Source organism: Nansenia antarctica (assembly GCF_963989245.1).
Source record: "Nansenia antarctica genome assembly, chromosome: 7".
Classification (NCBI taxonomy): domain Eukaryota; kingdom Metazoa; phylum Chordata; class Actinopteri; order Argentiniformes; family Microstomatidae; genus Nansenia; species Nansenia antarctica.
Genome location: NC_137677.1, coordinates 6,244,677 through 6,261,958, shown reverse-complemented (window position 1 = coordinate 6,261,958; position 17,282 = coordinate 6,244,677). Strand labels below are relative to the sequence as shown.

Sequence of the window (17,282 nt, the reverse complement as noted above, 5' to 3'; positions counted from 1 at the left end):
CTGTCTACATATTGTTGCATAGATTGTTTCAACGTTTCCCCAATACAAAGATATTTAACAACATACTAAATTACTATTATGTATTATGTATATGTCAGTAAATCCTAAAAGCATATTTTAGCTGCAGACAGTTCCCTGAAAAAACAAACGACACGTTGGCACACAGTCGATCGTTCAGTCATTATTAATCCTAACATGATTTCTTTTTCAGGACCTTTTTAATCCAGGGTAAGAACTTTGATATCTGAGTATAAACATTGGGTATGGTTGGATAGTCACAGATGTTGTCCAAGTTGAACGAGACAATTCCCACTGCCACTCCATTGCACACCAGAGGACCCCCAGAATCACCCTGTAAGAGAGGGAGTGAACAGGAAATCAGCCATCGAATATTACCCAATCACACTCATTAGGTTGGCAGTTTGCCCGAAACAGATAAACAACACCTACTTCATCTGGACTAGAAAACACTTTCAACATTCTTTATAGAAAGTGGGAAAGATTCTTAATTGAAAAATACTTTTAATCCAGGACTAGTTTGTCTGAGAAACTAACCCTAGATGGTTTAGATACATGATTCAACATCATCCTAGTTTTCCAACAACATTGTCCCCCCCCCCCCCTTCTCGAAGACAGTTAGTGCTATGAACAAACCTGACATGCTCCATTCTTGGTCTCATATCCTGTTACGGCTGGGCCGTCACACACGCCCTCCCCCGCCCCCACAGCTCGAGCACCCGCCCCCACAACTCGAGCACAGCGTGCTCTCCGCCGCAGGTGAAGCTCGTTCCCGGTGATTGGAGGGTTATCCAGCCACAGTCAAACCAACACACCTGTCTCCACTCCCAATTAACCCTCTGGCTACATCTACCCTGGACTCCCTTCATTCATCGTCAGTTCTTCCCTAAGAATGACCTGGCAAGTATCCTCTGTGATTAGTTATGAACTTTGCTCTTGTGCCTATTCTTGTGATTCGTTGATATCTTATGTACTGGCCTACCGTGGAGACTTACCCTGCTTTCCTGTTCCTCCACAGCCCATGCCAACCACTACCGCCATCCCGCCAGGTTGAAACCCCCAGCCCGCCAGGCTGAAACCTCCGGACTCATCATCTGTGTTTCCACCCACCTGCACTGTAAATAAATACCCTACGGGGCTAACACTGTATTCTGCCTCCGGTGTCGTGTCCTTGAGCTCCCTCGCCCCCGTGTCATAACAGAAGAACTGACCATGCAATTGGGCTCAGACGACACGAAGGACCGGGCACCATCTCCCACCCCTGGATCCGGTCCGACGGCTATCCAGATCCTCGCTGAACACACTCACCTCCTCCAGGCGGCCGCTACAGCGTGCCAGGCCCTGAACACTCGCATGACAACCCAGGAGGCTAACCAGGAGCACCGCGCCACCCAGATGCAGCACCTCATCTCTACGACCCAAGCGCTTACAGCACAGGTGGCCGCGCTCGCAGCCTTTGCCCCCCCCCCTGCTCCCCCTGACCCTGCCCAGCTACCGGCACCACCTACTGGACAGCCACGGGAGCTCCACCTAGCCAGCCCCCGCCCCTTCGACGGAGCCTTCGCCCAGTTCCGAGGCTTCATCCTCCAGTGCGAGTTGGTGTTCTCGCATCAGCCCAGCCAGTTCTGGTCGCCGGCAGCCCGGGTGGCGTTCATCACCAACCTCACCACCGGCGACGCCCTGAATTGGGTCCAGGCCACCCTCTGCGCCCGCCCTGACCTGTTCGGTGACTACGCTACCTTCCTCACGGAGTTCAAGAGGGTTTTCGACCACCCCACTGCAGGACAGGAGGTCGGGGCGCGACTGATGTCACTCCACCAGGGGAACCGGACCGCGGCGGCCTACTCTACCGAGTTTCGCACCCTGGCAGCCGGAAGCGGATGGAATGACAGGGCACTGCGATCTGCTTTCCGCCAGGGGCTGAGTGAGGCCATCAAGGACGAGCTCGTCCGGGACAGACCCGCCACCCTGGACGAACTAGTGGCCCTAGCCATCGACGTTGACGAGCGCTCCCGGGAGCGTCGGAGAGAGAGAGGGCGCTACCAGACCAGCTCGCCACGCCCCCAGGACCCTATCGTCACAGCCAACCCCTCCTCCGCACGGGAGTCGACCTACACCCCATGCACTGGCGAGGAGCCGATGCAGCTTGGTCGAGCCCGCCTCACCACGGCGGAGAAGGAGAGGAGAAGGGCCCAGGGCCTGTGCCTCTACTGTGGAGAGAAGGGACACCTCCGTGACACCTGCCCGTCCCTATCAAAAGGGCAGGCTCACCCGAAGGGGGAATCCGGGTGAGCCGTGTCTCTCAATCCCCACCTACCACCAGCCCAGCCAGGTTCTCTGTCACCCTCTCCTGGCAGGGGCAGAACCTCACGGTCGAGGCCATTATTGACTCAGGAGCAGACGAGAACTTTATGGACGCCCAGCTGGCCCGCTCAGCTGCCGTTCCCCTCGTTGCCCTCGAGACCCCCCTCTCCGTCTCAGCCCTAGACGGACACAGCCTGGGGCCTCTCACCCACCGCTCTACACCCCTCTCCTTGACCGTCTCTGGGAACCATGTGGAGGAGATCCGGTTTTACATCCTCAAGACCCCCCCAGTCCCCGCTCATCCTGGGACGACCGTGGCTCGAGCTCCACATTCCCCATGTCAGCTATGGTGAGGGACGGATCCTGAGCTGGAGTACCGCATGCTACGCCCGGTGCCTCCGTGCCGCCCATACCCCCTCATCGCCTCTGCGACCGCCTCCGGCTCCCCCTGACCTCTCCTCCATCCCAGAGGTCTACCACGACCTCGGAGAGGCCTTCAGCAAGGAGCGTGCTCGCACCCTGCCGCCTCACCGGCCCTACGACTGTGCCGTCGAGCTCCGCCCTGGCAACAAACTTCCGGTCAGTCGCCTCTACAACCTTGCCCCCCCGGAGAAGGCAGCCATGGACACCTACATCTCCGACTGTCTGGCTGAGGGGCTCATCCGTCCATCACACTCCCCGGTGGCAGCGGGGTTTTTCTTCGTTAAGAAGAAGGATGGAACCCTCAGGCCATGCATTGACTACCGTGAGCTCAATGCCATCACCGTCCGGAACACCTATCCTCTCCCCCTCATGAGCTCCAACTTTGAGCCCCTCCTTGGGGCCACCATCTTCACTAAGCTGGACCTCCGGAACGCCTACCATCTGGTCCGGATTCGTGAGGGTGACGAGTGGAAGACGGCGTTCAAGACCCCCCGTGGCCACTATGAGTACCTTGTCATGCCCTTTGGTCTCACTAACGCCCCCTCCGTCTTTCAGGCCCTCATGAACGACGTCCTCAGGGACATGCTGGACATCTTTGTCGTCCTCTACCTGGATGACATCCTAGTATTCTCCAGGAACCCTGAGGAGCATGTCCAACATGTCCGCCTAGTCCTCCAGCGCCTACTGGAGAATCGCCTTTTTATTAAGGCTGAGAAGTGCTCGTTCCACACTCACTCTGTGGAATTCCTGGGGCTCATCGTGGAGGGTGGGTTGACTCGCCCTGACCCCAAGAAGACTCGGGCCGTCGTCGAGTGGGGCCAACCTACCACCCGGAAACAGCTGCAGTCATTCCTCGGCTTTGCCAACTTCTACCGGCGATTCATCCGGGACTTCAGCCGGGTAGCCGCCCCCCTCACTGCCCTCACCTCCCCCCTGCGCCAGTTCACGTGGACACCAGCAGCCAGCGCTGCCTTCAGTGACCTGAAGAGGCTCTTCACCTCGGCGCCGGTCCTAATCAACCCAGACCCCTCTAGGCCCTTCATTGTGGAAGTGGACGCCTCAGACACGGGTGTCGGTGGCGTGCTCTCTCAACGATCGGAGGACCAGACCGTGCACCCCTGCGCCTTCTACTCCCGCCGTTATACCTCCGCCGAGGCCAACTACGACATCGGGAACCGCGAACTGCTGGCGGTGGTGGAGGCGTTCCACGAGTGGCGGCACTGGCTGGAGGGCGCAGAGCACCCCTTCACCGTCTGGTCGGACCACAAGAACCTAACCTACATCAAGTCGGCCAGGCGGTTGAACTCCCGTCAGGCACGCTGGGCCCTGTTCCTCGGGCGGTTTAACTTCCACCTCACGTTCCGTCCGGGCTCCCTGAACGCCAAGGCTGACTCCCTTTCTCGGCTCCATGCCGCAGAGGAGGAACCCACCACTCCTGACACCATCGTTCCATCCTCCCGGGTCGTTGGAGTGGTCACCCTGGAGATCGAGGCGGTGGTCAGAGCTGCACAGCGCACCCAGCCAGATCCCCGACCGGGGTCCCCCGGCCGTCTCTTCGTCCCGGACGCCGTCAGGACCAAGGTGATGCAGTGGGGCCACGCCAGCCGCTTCGCCTGCCATCCTGGGGCCCTACGCACACTGTCCTTCCTGCGCCGGCGGTTCTGGTGGTCCACCATGGCCGCGAACGTCAGGGAGTTCGTCTCGGCCTGCCCTACCTGCGCTCGCAGCAAGGCATCCCACCGGCCGCCTTCAGGACTGCTGCGGCCTCTACCCGTGCCCGGTCGACCGTGGTCCCACCTCGCCATGGACTTCGTGACCGGCCTTCCCCCGTCTCTAGGCAACACGGTCATCCTCACCATCGTGGACCGCTTCTCCAAGTCCGTGCGGTTGGTAGCTCTGGCAAAGCTACCGACCTCGGCGGAGACGGCGGAGCTACTCACCACCCACGTCTTCCGGCTTTACGGGCTTCCCCAGGATGTGGTTTCCGACCGTGGCCCCCAGTTCACATCCAAGGTGTGGCAGGCCTTCTGTTCTGGGATTGGGGCCACGACCAGCCTCTCCTCCGGCTACCATCCTCAGACCAATGGGCAGGCGGAGAGAGCCAACCAGAGCCTGGAGTCGGCACTCCGCTGCATGTCCTCCCTCCATCCATCCTCCTGGAGCAAGGACCTACCCTGGGTGGAGTACTCTCTGAACGCCATGGTGAATGAAGCCACCGGCCGGTCCCCCTTCGAGTGCTCCTTGGGGTACCAGCCACCCCTGCTTTCTACCCAGGAGGGCGAAGCGTCGGTACCATCAGTCCAGGCACACCTCCTTCGCTGTCGTCGGGTCTGGACCTCCGTACGCTCGGCCTTGCTTCGGGCCACCGCCCGAACTACCCGAAGCGCCAACCGTCGTCGCACTCCAGCTCCGGTGTACCAGGTGGGCCAGAGGGTCTGGCTCTCCACGGCGGATCTCCCCCTCAATGTCCCCTCCCGGAAGTTGGCGTCGAGGTACATCGGCCCCTACGCCATCCACCGGGTCATCAACCCCGCTGCCATCCGGCTGGTCCTCCCTCACTCCCTCCGTCGGATCCACCCGGTGTTCCACGTCTCCCGGGTTAAGCCCCATGTCGCCAGCGACCTGATGCCACCAGCCCCTGCACCGCCCCCTCCTCAGTTGGTGGATGGCCACCCCCAGTGGGCGGTAAGGAGGCTCCTCAGGGCTCGTCGCTGTGGCCGGGGTTTCCAGTACCTGGTGGACTGGGAAGGATATGGCCCAGAGGAACGGAGCTGGATTCCCCGGTCCCAGATCATGTCCCCAGTCCTCCTCAGGGACTTCTATCGGGCCCACCCGGAGGCTCCGGGCCGGTCGCCAGGAGGCTCCCCCTCGGGGGGGGGTCCTGTTACGGCTGGGCCGTCACACACGCCCTCCCCCGCCCCCACAGCTCGAGCACCCGCCCCCACAACTCGAGCACAGCGTGCTCTCCGCCGCAGGTGAAGCTCGTTCCCGGTGATTGGAGGGTTATCCAGCCACAGTCAAACCAACACACCTGTCTCCACTCCCAATTAACCCTCTGGCTACATCTACCCTGGACTCCCTTCATTCATCGTCAGTTCTTCCCTAAGAATGACCTGGCAAGTATCCTCTGTGATTAGTTATGAACTTTGCTCTTGTGCCTATTCTTGTGATTCGTTGATATCTTATGTACTGGCCTACCGTGGAGACTTACCCTGCTTTCCTGTTCCTCCACAACCCATGCCAACCACTACCGCCATCCCGCCAGGTTGAAACCCCCAGCCCGCCAGGCTGAAACCTCCGGACTCATCATCTGTGTTTCCACCCACCTGCACTGTAAATAAATACCCTACGGGGCTAACACTGTATTCTGCCTCCGGTGTCGTGTCCTTGAGCTCCCTCGCCCCCGTGTCATAACATATCCGCCTGCACAGATGACATTGGCAGGAAGTTTCAGTTTGACATGATGGGACCATTGCTTCTGGCAGACCTTCAGATCAATGGCAGCCACATCCACCACCCTGAGGTCATCCTCAGCTCTACCGTTTGTTGCCGTCCGGCCCCAACCAGCCACAACACACTTTGTGTTCGCTTTGAAGACCTTGTCCTGGGTTGGGATCGCCACTTTTGACACTGATTTGCTACATTTAGCTTTCCGAGACAGCTGGAACACACATTTGAAATTGAGCAATCATTAGTTGTTGTAGGAATTAATATTATTTATTTAAATTTAAATTTAAACTTTTTTGTCACTTATACACTATATTTGTATGCATGTCATAAGAATTGTGTTGAATCAGATTCAGTAGATATCATATCTGTATACCTTCAGAAGCATGATGTCATTGCCACTCTTGGGTTGTTTATATGACTCGTGTTTGCATTTGCGTTCCACATTGTACCTCACAGCTTTCCCCAAGCCTTTCTTTATGTTGTGGGAACCGAGAATCACACTCATGTTGCTAAAAGAAAAAGAGGAATAAATCAATTAATGGTTCTTAGTCTGATGGGTTTTAAGGAAGCTCTAGCATTAAGTATTTCACATTTGACGTCGGTGTACTGTATGCACATTTTAATTTTATGCAATGATTATTGTCCTAGGCCATCGAAGACAAGCAGACGTGAGTTTCAAGTTTCAAGTTTCAACATTTTTACATTACATTTTACATTTTGGGCATTTAGCAGACGCCTTATTCCAAAGCGACTTACAACCAATACATTTGAATACTAAGCAAGTGAATCATCAATCCACCAGTCGTAGCAGGAAGAGTAATCCAGCTAAGGCCCGGGGCCATTGATAGAAGGAAAAACCTTCTTCCATCACCTTCTTCTAGTTAAAAAAACCTTTTTTTTTTTTTTTTTTTCAAGGTTCAAGTTTATTGTTACGTCACATTACACAAGTCTAAGAGAGTAAAATTCTTAGGCTTCGGTTCCTGACATTGCAGTACAAGACATAAGGCAATATGAATGAATGAATGAATGAATGAATGAATGGTCTTTATTGTCATTGATATAGTACAGGTACCAAACAACGACATTTGGGAGGGGTGGCTCCCCTGGTGCTAGGAAAGAAAACTAAAAACAAGAAGGGAAAAGAGCTGGTTTACATAAATAAAGGCTATGTACACTATCCACTATACTATACTATACAAATAAAACATTGTGCTGTACTCTATGCTATGCTATACCTATTCTAACATTTCCTATCTCTGAACCTTATGTACCCGAGGGTTGTCATATTGCACATAGTGTTATTGCACATTCATTTAAATGGCATATTTATATTTATATATATATATATATATATATATTATATATATTTATAGGCATAATTCAAAATAAAAAAGTGACAGTAGTACAGGACAGAAGTGACCAAAGATAAATAGATATAGTTAGCAGTATCCGGACAGTCCGGAGTCACCTCTTGTCGCAGTGTGCGGCCGTAAGCACAAAGTCCTCGCTGATCAGGAACCCTCCACACGCATGTTTACCATCCTTCTGCACAGACGCCATGAACTTCAGGACATTCCTCTTAGCTATTTTCCCATTGATGATTTGGCTTCCAAATGCAGCTGTATAACAACATGGTGTACATTACACAGTAAGAACAAAACAACATGACTAGATAGAATGAATATGTGACCTTAGAATTATATGGTTCTATCTCCATTTTTGTCAAAATGGATTTTTTTTTACATAACCTGATCCATTAGGTGTTTATTAATGCCTGCGTGGTGTTATTTTTAAAATGTTGACATTTTTGAGTTAGTAATTCATAAAATACAAAGGTTCCATCTCACAAAACATAATGGAATGTAAAAACGTTGACGCTCAATATCTCTGAACTACCCTAAACGGAGATAGAACCTTCTCATTCTAAACGGAGATAGAACCTTCTCATTCTAAACGGAGATAGAACCTTCTCATTCTAAACGGAGATAGAACCGTATCATTCTAAGCTCACGGTGTGTCCATAGTGCTAAAATCTAAAGAAGGACTTACCAGTGTGACCTAGGTAGCTCAGGACAGCAGCAAGCAGAATGTTGTACACGGCCGGCCTAACCATCATGCTTGGAAGATTTGTCAAACGTACTACTTGGTGGTTTACCTGCATATGCAACCTTTATACACCAGACACCTTCATGTTCACTTCCTGTGGAAAACGAGGTCTCATCATTCAACTCTTTGGCCCAATCACATTAGATTAGAGCTGAGGTGATGTAGCAAAAAAGGAAGGGTCCTAATCACTCTTGCCATAATCACTCTTACCCCCTAACCCTAACCCTAACCCTAACCCTAATAAGTCATCTTTGATGGTGGGATCTCTGGTGGGTTTTTGCTCTGTTCACAGCATGACTCAGCGTTTCTTACCACTCATACATACAGATCACCAGCCCTCAGCCTGGATCAGAGGCTGCTCTCTGAGGTTTGGTTTCTCAGCACTGCGTCGCCTTGGTGGAACCAGACACGACCACATGTTTGAAGGAGCCTGTGTTTATCGATAACGACGATGTTAAGAATATGATGAGGCAAGAATAACCTTTGTAAAGATGTGTGTGTGTGTGGTTGACCAAGATAGGTGGTCTTCGTATGTGTCTGTAGCCCACGTCTGCTAGATAGATAGGACGGGAAATGACTTGAGGCCGACTCACACAAGTGTACAGGCATGCACACACACGCACGCATGCACACACACGCACGCATGCACACACACGCACGCATGCACACACACACACACACACACACACACACACACACACACACACACACACACACACACACACAAGCAGGCACAAAAAAAAAAAATTTTATTTTTGTTTTGTTTCTTTTTGTTTCTTCTATCACAGAGACTGCCAATGGCCCCGGGCCTGAGCTAGATTACTCTTCCTGCTACGACTGGTGGATTGATGATTCACTTGCTTAGTCAAATGTATTAATTGCTTTGGAATAAGGCGTCTGCTAAATGCCAAAAATGTAAATGTAAATGCACGCACACACACACACACACACACACACATACACACATACAAGTAGTCTTTTCTGTTTGACACAGTGATGTATGTTTATTAATCACTCCGTCGGTGCCTTATTTGCGTCCCATGATGCCTTTGATCCAGATGAGACACTTTGCAACATCGGTGTAGACACTGGGTGCCCCGGGTTGGTCGCAGTTCCCCTTTTTGTGGAAGGACGCAACACCCACCGCCGTCCCCTTACACACCAAAGGGCCGCCCGAATCTCCCTGCAGTGAATGACGGAAACACAGTAGAAATAAATGATGACACCATAATCATGACACCATAATACTGCACACAAGTTACTCTACACTTGCAAAGTATGTCATTTTTCTTCTTAAATGTGTTCTAAAGGAGGATAAGCAGATGACAGTCGGTCTGTACCTTACAAATGCCTTTGTTATCAGCCTTGTTGCCACCAGTAGTACATATGGTAGAGGGGGGTAAATCCTTGGGCGACTTCCAGGATTTCAGGCAGGTCTTTCTGTCCACAACAGTGACGTCGACCTCCCGAAGGCGAGCGCTTGCAGGGCCCTTCGTGGTGGTGGCTCCCCAGCCTGCCACGCTACACACTGACTTGGCCTTGATGTCCTTGTCTTTCTTCGGGAGAGGGATGGGCTTCACATCCTGGCTCTTTGGGATGGCTTTCTCCAGCTGGATGAAGAGGACATGACCGTGGTTAGAGTCTAGAACTCTAGATCATGCAATGCATTATTGAATAGGCTGATATGGAAAGGTTCTCATAAATGACATACTCAACACATGACAACACATTGTAATAACACACTATTCAGGTTTATCGAGCACATGGATATGAAACGACACTTGGTAGAGTTTGTGCATTTTATACTGTATGTACATTTTGTATTGTGATTGATTAGATCTAGTCTTTCAGAGTTTATTGTAAGTCATGTCTGCACGTAAATACTTTGCAGATCATCTACTAGTCTGTACCTGCAACAGCATGATGTCGTTCTGGTGCGTCTTGGGCTCGTGACCAGGGTGGATGTGGTAATATTTCACATCAATCCTGTGAGCACTGCTTTCCGGTCTTGTAAGATCATGAGCACCCACCACAACTGTCAGCTTCACACCCCTATGGAGAGGAAACACTGAGTTATCTGTCTGCTACAGAAAACTAAACAGCAAAACAATCGTTGTTCTTTTTTTATTTTTTTTATTACTTTATCTTTAGCTACTTTATCATATCTTACTTTATCTTATCTTACTTTATCTTATCTTACTCTGCACTGCACTTTATATATATAGCACTATTCAATGCACTGTCTGTCCTGTGTTGTCCTGTTTTGCATTTGTATTTGTATTTGTTCATGTATACATGTGAAAAAAGCATAAATGCACCTACTGTAATGCCAAAACGAATTCCTATATGTGTCAAGCATAATGGCAATAAACGTTATCTGAATCTGAATCTGAATCTGAATCTTACATTATCTTACCTGACTTTATCTTATCTGACTTTCAAATCTGGAGATCTTACTAACGACAACTCAAGTTTGAACTCAAGATCTGGTTTGATAAACCTGTCATTTTTCATTTTCTCAGCACCATCAATAAGACTGTTACCATGTGTAGCAATGGGCTGCGGTCATCACAAAGTTCTCAGACACCAGGAACCCCCCACATGTGTGTGCCTTGTGCTCCTGCACAGAGACCATGTAGGGTTTGGAGTGTGGTGGTTTGACCTCTTTGCCGTTCACTACCCCAGAGTCCAGGTGGGCTGGGAGAGAGACAGAGAGATTTAGCCAAATTAAACTCAAAGAAGCAACTTTGGCCTATGAAGTTCAAGTAACTTGGAAATAGTGGAATTCATTATCTTATTAGTTATCGAAAGTCAGTTGTCATACAGCTTGCAACCCTGGAGTCATGTTACATTTTTACATTTACATTTACATTTACATTTACATTTAGGGCATTTAGCAGACGCCTTTGTCCAAAAAGGGAAGCTTCAAGAGGGACAGCATTTTAAAGCTGGGAACCATCACAATATTTATTGTTTTATTGTTTTATTGTTTTTAGTCCTTTTTTCTTCTCTTTTTTAAACGTTATCATATATTGTACTGTACTGTGTTGCATCTTATTTAATTTCCTGCATTTTACCTGTTCTACACCTGTGAAGCACTTTGGTTCAGCTGCTGCTGTATGTAAACGTGCTATAATAAACTGACATGACTTGACTTGACTTGACAATATCAATACTGAAGATACATTTAAAATGACACAGACATGCAGGGCAGCCCTTTGGTGTGTAAGGGGACGGTGGTGGGTGTTGCATCCTTGCACAAAAAGGGAAACTGCGACCAACCAGTGTCTACACCAATGTTGCAAAGTGTCTCATCTGGATGGGACGCAAATACTTGACTTGACTTGACTTGACAATATCAATACTGAAGATACATTTAAAATGACACAGACACAGAGTCCTTTAGGTAATAGTACCTAAGATCCTAAGAGAGTATTCAAAGTACGAAAATCTATTATTTTTTTCTCCAACCCAAGAATGAGTAAAGGTCAAAGGGTCATGTCAGGACTTACCAGTGAGCCCCAGAGCAGGCAGGAGACTGACCAGCAGTAGCAGGAGAGATGAAGCGGCCATGTTGTCTGAGAGACAGTCTGACGGTGGTCCTCAAGAGGACAAGATGAGAAGACGTGCTGCTTTTCTTTATCAACCCTTCACAGGATGCCCGCTGCTAGCGACGCGGTGCTCAACCAACGTGTGAATGTTCAGTGTGTTCATCTTTTCACACCTTTAGCAAGCCGCCTTGCATTATAACACGCACTGGAAGAACAGTGCCATCAAGAAAATGCTGTATTTATTTGTTGTGATCTTGTATTCGTAAACCTACTATCTAAGATCTAACCATCTTAATGATGTCGATATCTTCTGGTTTCAGGATAATTTGATCCATACTTGTTCAGATGGCCCGAGGTTTAATCACTTCTGATCACTGTCCTACATTTTAAAGGCATTGTAATTCAGAGGATGTAAATATTCATGATGTGATCTTTTTTAAACAATGTAGGCCTGGTTTCCTCTAAACAGATTAAGCCTTATCCCAGACTAAAATGACATATTCAATGTAGCTATATTCAAATAAACTAGTTATTAGTCCAGGACGATGCTTAATCTGTGCCTGGGAAACTGTCCCGTAAACTGTCCTGTAAACTGGCACAGGGCTTGTTTTAAAAACTGTGTGAGCCTTGATTGGACAGAAACCACTCAAAATGTATCCTTTCAAACACGCTCACAATGTGTTTATGTGAATGCAGTGCAGTAATATGTCCAGCAGAGGGAGCCAGACAGTCATACAGAGCTAAACTGACACATCGTATCTATGCAGGTTTTCAACCATGAGATGGTGCAACTTCCCCAGCAGAGAGAGAAAACCTTTCCAGACAACACTGAGGCCTACTGGTCTAACAGTCTACTGAACTTACCAGTCAGCCTGTGTGTGTGTGTGTGTGTGTGTGTGTGTGTGTGTGTGTGTGTGTGTGTGTGTGTGTGTGTGTGTGTGTGTCTGGATGTATGTTTATCTTGTAGATAGTACTAGTTATTTGTCTGTATTATCTTGTAGATAGTACTAGTTTTTTTTTTTTTTTGTCTGTCTTACATGTAACGATGAATTGAGAATCAAGGACCCCAATTGAAATAAGCCAGTGGCTTTCTTGGGTTTTTATCCTGTTAGTTGACCTTGTATGTAATATGTACTTTCATGTACCTACTTCTGCAAATCTTCGAATAAAGTTTTCAATCAATCAATCAATCAATGTGTGTGTGTGTGTGTGTGTGTGTGTGTGTGTGCGTGTGCGTGTGCGTGTGCGTGTGCCTGTGCCTGTGCCTGTGCCTGTGCCTGTGCCTGTGCCTGTGCCTGTGTCTGTGTCTGTGCCTGTGTCTGTGTCTGTGTGTGTGTAATGGATATTTGTGACACAGTCCGATCATTTGGTCCACATGCCTTTCTTTCGAAAAATGTGAGTACATTTCCGTGTTGTTGAAAATCAATGACACATCGCTAGTCAACTAACACGGCTTGTTTTGTGAGCCTGCTAAGTAACAATGTAAAGTAGTGTTACAGTTAATTAGGTAGCAGTGGGGATTACTCACCGAATCCATTGCCTTGCAGTATTTTGGCTCGACTAGCGAGTTCGTGTTGTGATCCTCAGCAACGTTGAAACGTAGTTCCGTGTTTCAAAAGAAAAGTCTACGTTTTGATTGGTTGCCGACATGCAGACCAAAAGACTTGAACGTGTCACATTTCAAAGGTCAATCTAGGGGTCAAGCTGGGGTTAGGAAACATAGGGCACTACACTCAACAAGACCGGGTATCTAGAATGGGTATCTAGCCTTTAAAAAGCATTCTTTCAGAGTAAAAGAACGGGATAAAATATCGTATTTCAGAATGTTATTGAATATGCTAGTAATATATCATCCTCAATGAGAATGGTTGACAGCAGGATTGTATTCAATGTAAAAAAAAAAAAAAGAGATCTTCTCACCACATTTCAGCAAACCTGTTTTCTCCAAATGAAAGTCATGTATGACTTCATAACCTGTCACATATGTGTTCCTGCTGTTTGGTTAAACATACTGTAGCAAGTGCGCCTGTTTCTGTTTAGGTAAGAGAATGCAGAGACTACAAACCACAACCTTCTGGCTGTCACCCAACCAACATTGTATTTCCCTGTTTCAAACCACATGAAGCCATTCTGAACACACTGATCAAAAAAAGAGAGACAATTGCTCGTTTTCTGCACAGTGGGAACACTGTATGTGTAGTGTATGTACCGTATAACCATCACTTTAGTGCTATAGAAATCTCCTGACATGAAGTTTACTACAATGTTTATGGAAGATGCATTTGAAACATGTGGATTATTTGAATTCTACGCCTAATAGGCCAACCAATTGCTATCTATTGTTTAAATCGTTTTTTTAGATCTCGTTTAGAACATCATCATTATACTCAGCACGTATAAGTTACCAATGGACACTCAAATGCAAATACAACTATTGTAATGTACCCAAACCAATGCACAACATAATCTTGTCATTCTTCAGTATATTCTTCCATATATTGAACAGTATTGTGCTCAGTATAGCCTATAAAACAGGAAATGGTCCACTTTTTTAGATTGCATCATTCTTCAATGAAGAAATGAAAACAAAAACATTGTCGACACATTTCCAGTATCGTGGATTCGTCGGCACGCTGTTCCACAACAACAACAAGTGTCAGAACCCTCTCGTCATGCGTCCGTGAAGCATTTCCTAAATACTTTAACCTTTTTTTTTTTAACCGCCTTTTGTGTTTTGGTGGCAGGGGAAGTTAACATAATAATACTACTTGAGAGGTGGGGGGCCAGAGCGGGTGGGGAAATGAGGTGCAGGCAGTCCATCTTTACTCAATGGAGGCAGGAGGCCCCGGTGTCTGACTGGCTGGGCTCACAGCTCACAGCGCTGGGTGTCTGCCTGCCCTAACTGCCTGCCCTGCCCTGCCCTGCCTGCCTGCCTGCCTGCCTGCCTGCCTGCCTGCCTGCCTGCCTGCCTCCCTGCCTGCCTGCCCTGCCCTGCCTCCCTGCCCTCCTGCCTGCCTACCTGCCCTGCCTGCCTGTCTGCCTGCCCTGCCTGCCTGCCTGCCTGCCTGCCTGCCTGCCTGCCTGTCTGCCCTGCCCTGCCCTGCCCTGCCTGCCTGCCTTGCCTCCCTGCCTGCCTGCCCTGCCCTGCCTGCCCTGCCTGTTTGCCTGTCTGCCCTGCCTGCCTGCCTGCCTGCCTGCCTGGTGCTGAGAGGTAGGTGAGGATCAGGAGGTGTTTGTTGCTAGGGTTCACAAGCTAGGGCCCCTCCACAGGCCCGTTTGATGTGGCTGGCCTCTGTCGGCGGCTGGCTCTTTGCGCTGGTGTGACTGTCATTACCGGGTGAGTGACTGTCAATGGCCGGCCCAACAAAGGGGGAGAAGACAGCCATTCATGGCCCTTGATAATAGCCAGGCCAGGACAAGGCTGCCATTCTCACACACTTTGATCATCTGGATTCTTTGCACACCTTTGTAGGGGCTCCCTATTTGTTTAACAGATGGACGCAGGTTTTTGAAAGTTCACCTGCAAGGCCAGGGAGAACTTGACGGAGATGCGTCGGGAAATGCTTGTGTTGGTTAAATGCTTTTGGCGTGTGTGTGTGTGTGTGTGTGCGTGTGTAGGTGTAGGTGTGTGTGTGTGTGTGCGCGTGTGTGTGTGTGTGTGTGTGTGCGTGCGTGTGTGCGTGTGTGCGTGTGTGCGTGTGTGTGCGTGTGTGTGTGTGTGTATGTGTGTGTGCCTCTCTTGTGGAATAAATGATATTCCCCCTGTGGAAAAAAACAAGACTTACATTTACATTTACATTTTTGGCATTTAGCAGACGCCTTATTCCAAAGCGACTTACAATCAAAGACTTCTTCAAGACTGAGCAGCTTTGGCCTGTCCAACTCTGTGACAACTTCGAGGAGTTGTTCTTTTGGACGTGTCAGTGATTCTTCATGATGGAATTGTCCGGAAAACGTTTTCTTTCCCATTTCCATTTATTTTTCTTCAAATTACAATAGCAGAAGAATGCATTATAGGGAGGTTATCGGTTCATGCATATAGAGTATGAATCATTTTCACTTGGATGACATAAGTATTTCGAACCAACCACTGCTCCTTCCTGCATTTTACATAGCAGGAGCGTGCATTATTGTAATGCACTATTTATGCATTATTTTCAAATATCACATAATCAAATTTGTAATGACTGGACACATTTTTAGTTTTGTCTGTTATTTCCCCGTAAGATCCATATTAGAAAGCCCTTGAGCTTCCCTGCCCGACGTTTCCTGACATCTTGACCATTCCAGTCTGACTCACTCTCCTACTCACTCAGGACTTCCCACACACACACAGAGGCAGCCCAGACGCATCAATATGGTTCTAATTAGCGAGCCATTAAAGACGATATCTTAACATTTGTCATGCCAGGATTTAAAAGTGCTTTACATAAATGGCATAATGATTTAGTCTGCTGAAGTGCAGACTGAAGTGATGTAGCCCTTTATGTTCTAACGATGCTTGCTCACCATTCCCATCACCATACCTCAGAGTCAGACTCACAGGAGAAGAGTGTCCCTCTAGGGAGGTTTACACGCTGAGCCAGCACAGGTTGTTAGCGACCGTACTGTCTACCGCTATCTCTCCCCTGCTATCGCTGTTCTGATTATCTCCCTCTGGGTTGTAGATGTCACGGCCCTCTACATCCCACCTGTCATGTTTGTCTTTTTTTGTCTTTCTCGTGTGATATCAGCGTTTCAGATCTCTGCAGCGCATCCTCTGATGATGAGGATGAGGATGGTGGACGAGGATGGTGGATGAGGACGGGGTGGCGGATCTGGTTCTCTCAGAACTTGTTCAGGCCATCAGATAGGTGCCCCACTTATCACACCGGCTGGTGACAATAGACAATGGTCACGAAGCAGGATATGCAAATGGCCGTGTTCTGACTGGGGCTCAGTTGTGGTGGTGGTCTGGTCAGTTCCTGAATCGGCCCCCGGATGTTTATTCAGTCGGCCCCGGCGTGTGTGTGGCACATGGAGATATCAAGAACACCTGCACTGGTTTTACAACCCACAGGAAATTGTCAAGTGTTGAAAGGATGAATTGCGTAATCATCACAGAGGTTGTATTCATTTATTGCAGCTGTATTATATAGGTGTGCACTATTTGCCTAACCTTGATTTGTCACCTCCTGCATAGCTGGTCTAAAATAGTGGCTATCGTTGCTGTTTGAATATCTAAGAACTGTAAGTATGTATGTATGCTTGTGTGAGGTTAGGGGTTAGCAACTGAAAGGAGCAGTGGAGAAAGAGAGAGAGAGAGAGAGAGAGAGATAGAAAGAGAGAGAGAAAGGGGGGTAAGAGAGAGGGAGAGAGAGAGAGAGAAAGAGAGAGAGCAAGCCAGCAGCAGGGAGTGAGTCAGTGAGTTAGCTAGGGAGAGAGAGAGAG

The 17,282-nt window shown here is 48.9% G+C and overlaps 1 protein-coding gene across 1 annotated transcript; it reads right to left on the bottom strand.

Moving 5' to 3' along the window:
• Positions 1-190: 190 nt before the first annotated feature.
• On the bottom strand, positions 191-11,874 carry LOC308163057 (mast cell protease 1A-like; the record flags this gene model as incomplete). Its single annotated transcript, XM_080537237.1, has 4 exons — positions 191-352; positions 10,212-10,353; positions 10,845-10,998; positions 11,814-11,874. The coding sequence occupies 4 exons, from the start codon at positions 11,872-11,874 to the stop codon at positions 191-193; spliced, it is 519 nt and encodes a 172-aa protein (XP_080393363.1).
• Positions 11,875-17,282: the final 5,408 nt, after the last annotated feature.